This window comes from Sinocyclocheilus anshuiensis, unplaced genomic scaffold, assembly GCF_001515605.1.
Source record: "Sinocyclocheilus anshuiensis isolate Anshui unplaced genomic scaffold, SAMN03320099.WGS_v1.1 scaffold481, whole genome shotgun sequence".
Taxonomy (NCBI): Eukaryota; Metazoa; Chordata; class Actinopteri; order Cypriniformes; family Cyprinidae; genus Sinocyclocheilus; species Sinocyclocheilus anshuiensis.
In genome coordinates, this window is record NW_015539907.1 from 1360489 (window position 1) to 1368376 (window position 7888).

The window sequence follows — 7888 nt, forward strand, 5'->3', positions numbered from 1 at the left end:
TTTTTTTTTTTAAACGGTATTTTTATTGATGTATGATGCAAAGTCCATTTAGAAATAAACAAAGCCAAATTATGTTAGGTAAAATTACAAAATTGAGTGAGAATTGATTCTATCAGAGTAAAAGGCATCCCTTAAATGCGGTTTGGGGAAATGTCATGTGTTTTCTGCCCTGGTTAATGCACATATCAGTGTCCTAATGCTGCTGACGCTAAATGTGAACTTTCTGAAGTAGTTACAGAGACTAAAATCTCCAACGCTCCCAAAGATAAGAGACTATGGTTGAATTAAGAATCTTTCATTTTCTGAATTGTGATGTTTGTAATAAATGTCTGTTTTATGTGTTGCACAGGCTTTGTTATCTTTAACATTATTTGCTCCTTTCAGCTGTGATTTGCAGAAATTCCAAAATCCAAATGCGCCCAAGAGCTAAATGGAAACTAGTGATCTGTTGAGAATTGCGTTTTTGACTGAACAGTGCCTCATAGCCCCAAGCATGCTCACATAACAACTTGAGACTACAGTCTTCACATAATTTAACCTAATAACCTCAAGACTGTAAAAATAAGGTAATGCCGACTTCTTTTTATACATCCTTGTGAGACTTTAAAGCCACAACTGTGAGATAAAGTTGTAGTTACAGAATATAAAACTACAGTTGTGTCATTAGATCTTGTAATTGAAGCTTAATATCTCACAATTGTGACTTTCTGGTTCACAAAAAGAATGAAGGTTATTGTAAACTCTCAAAATAAACTTTTTTTCCCCACTTTGAGGCAGATACAAATGGGTAACAATAACAAAAACACAAGTCACATAGTCATATGTATATGTATATGCATGGGTGGGTAGAGAACGTCATTGGTGTCGTCGTTTGTCTTCCTGTCCGTTAGGAGGCGCCACACGCTTCCACAAATAATACACTTGTTCTTCGAAAGGAAGTCAGATCGAGCGTGTTGCAAGTCTTTTGCAGGAATCCTTTAGCAGTAACTCGAATTAATCACTATTAGCCATAATTTTTTAAATCTAAAAATAGTCTTAGTATGTACTGATCTAGTCAGAGATGAAATAACGTATCAGCAAATTCATCGATTTATCGCGATTCATAGAGCAGCAGGACTATAACTGAATATCTACGCAGGTAAGATGGGCTTCGCATCAGATTTAGTGTTTTCATAACAATAATTTGACAAATGTCGCAAATATTAAACGTTGTTTTAACAATAGACCTTAGTTTAAAACAAAATAAATAATAATAGTTGAGTAACGTTACATGCAGGATTTTCAGGGCAACCAAAACTTAATTGCCTTGTGTCCTGCGATATTGTAATTTAAGATATTTTAAATAATGTTTGTTACGCCGTTCATTTAGAAAAAAAATAAAATGTCGTCGTGGTCGAAGAAAGCTGGGGGCAGACGACCACCACCAAAACACAGTGGAGGAAGGTATGTGAGACATCTGTATAGTGGCTGCTGTGAGCTACTGCATAAATATGTTCAGAATTAATATGACGATTTCAAGCTAGGCAACTCACTAGATTTAAACCTAAATTTCTGGTGTTATGTTGATCATAATCATGTAATTTGCTCCATGCAGTGTCTCAAAACCTCCCAGACCTTTTCGAAGACCACCATATCCAATGAGGGAGGACAGAAAAGATGATCATCCAGAATCTGACAGGCACGTTGAACATGACCGAAGAGAAAAATGTTATTTTTGTAGTTGACAGTGCAATACTACTGATCTTTTCTTGGCTTTATAAGTCTTTATTTTTCACATATCTGTTTCTCTCTTCTTCTTCTTTTAAAATCTAAACACCTTTTCCTACCAATCTTCCTTCAATTTTCAGCTTTGAAAGCTTAGACGAAGGGATTGATTACTCTGGCACTGCAGACTATGAGCATTCACCACATCAGTCAACTGGTATGATTTTTCATGTAATAAACAACGTGGTTTCTCACTGCTGCTGTTGTGGCCATTATGAGAACTTTTTCATGTAAATGTGTTTGTAACAGCTGTTTCACCTGAAGAATATGAGGCAACAGTTCAACGCAATGCCATATACGAGAGGTTCTTCCAGCAGCTGCATGGAGATGGTGCTAGACAGCCTGCAGACTGTGTTGTCTTGTCGGTGAACAACCAGAATGTGTGAGTATACTCTGCAGGTAGCAGTCAAATTCTGTTGCAGTAAATGTTTTTATTGTGTGAAACTTGCTTTCTGTTTTAAACTATTTTCCAGAGTTTGCACTTACTGAAGATATGGGACTTGTTTACCTACATTTTGTGCAATGCTGTTTTTTTTATTTTTTATTTCTCTGTTGTGTGAATGTGCTTCGTTATTGTTAAATGTTAGGCTGATGGGATTCATCAGGGTTAAGATCTGGAATCCGTATGTATCCAGAATCATCCTTAACTTAAAAACTTAAAATGTGCCTTCAAGTAAAAGAACAACAACAACAAACTTCCAGTATTCTAAATGTTCACTACTATTTAACAAAAGTCTCTGGAATGCTCTTATTCTTTACATTTCACTGTCAGTTTTTTTTTCTTTTTAATGAATCATTTTAATTAACTTATATTACTATTTTACACTGCGAATCCAAAAACACTAAACATGATACATCAATCAATAACTGTTCAAATTAATGTTTGAATGTAACATTTTGGCTAACTCTAGATGTTGTCTCCAAAAGAAGTTTATAAAAAAATAGTGCAAATCTAGAAAAAAAGTCAATATGTATGTTGTGTAAATTCTATTTATCCAACAAATCAAATGCAAATGTTTACGCCCATATGTTGCTTTCAACATGGTGATCTTTAGAGACCTGCCTCCAATGATCTAAAGTTTAATTTGAAACATTTTCATTTAACTTTTATAATCTAAGTTTTCTATTCCACATATCTAAAAAAGAGAGATAATAAAAAGACATGTAAAATGTTACCCTAAATGTTGAATACACATTTTCAAAATTAGTTCGGTCTCAAAGAGTAAAAGAGTGTTTTTTTATTTATTTGTATTGTGTACGTTTTCACTCTCCAACAAAAACGTTCACTGAAAGAATACATATGTCCAGAAATCATCATATTTAAAAAAACTGAAATCACTTTAATCACATTCCTTGTTTATTTAGCCAAACAGCTTCTTTAAGAAGTGGTGAGATTCAAAATGTCCAGTAATCTAAGCCATATTTCTAAACAAAACAAAATGAAACAAAAACACAATCTATGAAAACATGAAAAACACAAACAATGCTATTATCAAAAAGTGAATGCAACTTTGAAATTGAACATTTCTAAAATTCCTTGACTGGAAACATACCTCTGTTTTTATTAATACACAATGAATATGACACAAACAAAACAGACAGTCCCATTTTTGCCATCCAATAATAGATCTTGGCTTAAATGTGTTTGATAGAAGTTTCACATTTTATTAAGATCCATTTTACAATGTTTTAATTTACAAAGTTTTTGGTAAAACATTAATATATATATATATATATATTATAATATCTGTTCACTATTAAATTTGTGTAAAGTTATGCTATTAATATTAAACTGTAACTTTTTTATGTTTAAGCTGTATATTGATCACTTTTTATGTCCTTCAAAGCCTGATGACTCGCACCCAAGCATTTATTTGGCTAAAACAAATGAAACAACTTAATTTTCAACTATTTTCTAATATGTAATACACTTTAAAAATGCTATTTATGTTGGTTTATTGATTTGTGTGGCACATTAAAACTTTACCCTTTCATTGCTGCATATATTAACGGGGCCACACCCAAGACCCTCACCTCCTGCCCTGAAGCATGGTGCTCAATAACCAGATCTCTTCTTCTTCTTTCAAAGGGATTACCCCAAATCGATAGGCCAGTGTTTGCAGGAACGTGGCCTCTCGGTGGAAATGCTTTACCTGCAGGTGGAATCAGGCCTGACGCGGGCCCTCCAAGATGTCCGCTCCGACGGTTCCCCCTTATGTATTCTCGTCGAGCAGACTAATGTAACACTCTCCTCGTGCACAGTAATCATATTTTCAGAGTCCCTCAAAAGTAAGTTCCGACTCCCACAATCGATCTCCCAATAAAACCAGTTTAAATAGACTTCAAACAACAGTGAAATAACCTTAAACAACCTTGACTTGGTGGTGGGCATTTTTACACTCTTTGCCATATAATGAACAACAAAACAATAACCAGTATTCTGTGATTACACTAAAAGACATACATTTATGTATTCTGAAAATGCGCTTTCTAAACATTCAAAAACGTTCAGAACAGTCTAAAAAGAGAATTCATTTATTTATATTAACTGAAAAAAATATCAGTGTTATCTCAACGTAGGACTTTGCAAAGAGGCTGTTGCTAAATCTTGTGGCAGTAAAAAGCTACACTGGACTAGACAAAAAACATACAACCTTTGTTTGTGTAGAAACATACTTTGTCATGAAATGGTAATGAAAAGCTTTTTCTGGAATTTATTTACCAACATTTACAAAAAAAAGGAAAGAAAACATCTTATATGATCTTATAATATCTTTTTTTTTATTACTGCATTGTAAGCACATCTTAGTTTCACAAGTTTCCCAAATCTCAAAATTGACATACCTCCAAATTAAACCGTATAATAACTTGTAATTTTGCAACAAATTTTTTTTTCCATAAAAATAAGTGAGTGGTCAGAATAAATTAGGCATATTTCTTTACAAAAAATGACATTATTGTTATAGATTTGAGTACAAATGTTTTACCAATCTACATATTTAAAAAGGTTTGCACCGATACAGCCAAGCAAAAATTTATCAGTTGTAGTGCTTGACACAAAATCCAAAAACAAAAACAAACAAACAAAAAACATCTAAAAGATGGTGGGTTTGACCCTCAGCATAACATTAAAATAGATGAAATGCCCTCAAACAATAGACATGCTTTCATTTACTTATGCTTTTAGTTTTTTTAAATCATTATTTTAATTAATGCCCACCATTTAATTAATAAAACATTGTTAATATTAAAATAGTTTAATATAACTACTCAAGCTTTTATTCCTATAAAACGTCACCTTACTGGTAAGTTTTATTTTTTTTTAAAGCTGGAATACACTTTTTACACATTTTATAACACAAGGCATCAAATAGTTTCAGTTAACACAGAAAAACTGAACACACACTAAATGACTGAGTGTCACACACTTCCAGACTTCCACGTCTAAAAAACAAACAAGCAAAACAACAACAAAACAAACTCAAGCAAAAACATAAGTCCTTTTTAAACATGATTAATTGAACTGTTACATTTTCTGAATGTAGTCATTTGCTATTACGCAATGTCATACATCAAAACTGAATTCATAAAAATACATACGAGTTATCTCGTGCACAATGCCTTCCTCATATTAAAAACCTTTAAAAGCAATCTTACATTAACTTCTACTCTGCTAAATGTCCCTTCTCCCAACATTCAAGTGTGCTCATGAATGTGTCCTTTGAGTGCATACTGAATTTTAATGTGGTAATTGGGTTAAGCAGTGGTTGCCAGACTGCAGCGTGTTGCTGATGAGGTAGAACTCTTGTGCGCGCTGCTTAGACTGCAGCAGCTCACACTGAGCACCATATGCAAGCCCCTTCCCTCCTCTGGCTAACCCTTCCTCTGCCTCTCCACAGTTCATCGAAATATGCCCAAAGAACAGGCCTTGGAGTTTGTGTTGGTGGAGTTCAGGCGCTTGAGTGGTTCGCAGCGGGTGCTGGACCCCACGGAGGCTGCGGCACGGGCGGCTGAGCTGACGGAGGACTATCTGGTACGCAGCAAGCTGGAGCGGCACACTGTTCCCTTTGCCACCCGCCACCTGCTCTTTCTCCTGGCCGAAGGTTTGCACCTGTACCCAGAGGAGCTCAACACACTGACAGAGTATCTTCAAAACCGCCAAGACCATCTGCAAGGTGAACATGCTTCTGTGTCCTGGCTTAGTTACATTCATATTGTGTTTTCTTTATAAGTGTGTCTTAATTCTCAGCATTATTATACATTTTAATATGTGATATAATTACATATGACCTCAGTATGTGATAATTACTTATGACCTCAAGTTAGATGCATTTAATTAATAAAATGCAATCAGTGCACATTGTACATTGATCGATTTATTTTGTTTATGTATTATCAAATCTGTTAATTATACATATTACATATTCAGTTATTTGAATATGTAAACACACACACATATATATGTATATATAAAATTACTATACACTACCAGTCAAAAGTTTTTAAACGGTAAGATTTTGTATGTTTTTTAAAGAATTCTCTTCTGCTCACCAAGCCTGCATTTATTTGATCCAAAATACATTATACGTTTTATATTTTAAAATGTAATTAAGTTGGCTTGAAAAAGCCAACTTACTGATATTCTATTTAAGCTGCTGCTTCTTCTTCTTCTTAGACTAAAATTCTAAACGCTACTCCTCCTAGAGCTTTCAAGCTAGAACCACCAAACTCAGCCCAGCTCTTCAGACTGTTCTGACTCGGGTTGCTATATCTTTTCAGACTGATCGGATGTACAGTTTTCTTAAAACTGAAGATTAAAAATCATAAAAATCCAATAGACTTACATTGACGGAATGTTCAAATGAGCCAAGACTATTCAAACTCCAACTGTCCAAAAATTTAATCTAAACACACTGAAGCCCATTAGGCTCAATCAAACTTCCCTTCTATGTACTATTTCTAACCAATTTAAACTAATTTAAGCTTCCACTCTTATCTAATATTTCTAATCTATCTATCTATCTGGCTGGTTGTCTAGATTTTTTGGTTTTAAAGTGGTTTTGGCACCATTTTACCTGGTCAGGCTGGTCTTAGCTGGTCAAGCTGGGAGACCTGCTAAAAGACCAACCAAGTTTAAAACAGCTACTATCAGCTTAAACCAGCTAAGACTAGACAAGTAGCCTAGGCTGGTTTTAAGCTGGTTTTTGACTGGTTCAGCTTTTTTTTAGCTGGTTTTAACTGGTTTTTAGCTAGCTTTTTGCTAAATCAGCTGGTTTTAGCTGATTTTAACTGGTCTCTAGCTGTTTTTATTGAATCAGCTAGTTTTACCTTGTTTTTAGCTGGATTTTTTTCATTTACAATGTTAAAGGGGTCATATGATGCGATTTCAAGTTTTCCTTTCTAATTACAATGTTAAATCACGTTAAAAACATACTAGCAGCATGCTAATCATGCTAGAAACATGCTAACAATGTTAGCAACATGCTAGTCATGCTAATAACTAGCTAATCATGCTAGCAACACGATAATCGTGCTAGAAACATGTTAGTAACTTGCTAATCATGCTAGCAACATGCTAATAACATGTTAATTATGCTAACAGCATGCTAATCAGGCTAGAAACATGCTAGTAACATGCTAATCATGTTAGCCACATGCTAGTCATGCTAGAAACATGTTAATAACTTGCTAATCATGGTAGCAACATGTTAGTAACATGCTAATCGTGCTAGCAACATCCTAATCATGCTAAAAACATGTTAGCAACATGTTAGTCATGCTAGAAACACCCTAGCAACCACCCCAGGTACCTTAGTAATATGTTTTATACCTGTCTGTTTGTCTGATAGACTGTATTGCCTTGAAAACATTCAAGCTTTAATCTTTAAAACTATTTTACATTTTAAACTACTTCAAACTGAAAACCTTCAGACTGCAAGCTTTTAAGACTTTTTAAAACTTTCTGGCTAGGCTTTTTCAAGCCAACTTAAAGTTTGTCTACAAACTTTTCAATCTCGTTTATTCCTGTGATTTCAAAGCTGAATTGTTAGCAGCATTACTCCAGTCACATGAGCCTTCAGAAATCATTCTAATATTCTGATTTGCTGCTCAAAAATCATTTATT

The 7888-nt window shown here is 34.3% G+C and overlaps 1 protein-coding gene across 1 annotated transcript in view; it reads left to right on the forward strand.

The window, feature by feature from the left end:
* Window positions 1-903: 903 nt before the first annotated feature.
* LOC107686278 (nuclear receptor coactivator 5) overlaps window positions 904-7888 on the forward strand; it is an 8991-nt gene continuing 2006 nt past the window's right edge. The window contains exons 1-7 of the mRNA XM_016483213.1: window positions 904-1138; window positions 1372-1443; window positions 1595-1678; window positions 1848-1921; window positions 2014-2146; window positions 3854-4053; window positions 5664-5939. Coding sequence (XP_016338699.1) covers window positions 1382-1443; window positions 1595-1678; window positions 1848-1921; window positions 2014-2146; window positions 3854-4053; window positions 5664-5939 — 829 coding nt within the window. The 5' untranslated portion in view covers window positions 904-1138; window positions 1372-1381. The remainder of the gene's footprint in view (window positions 1139-1371; window positions 1444-1594; window positions 1679-1847; window positions 1922-2013; window positions 2147-3853; window positions 4054-5663; window positions 5940-7888) is intronic.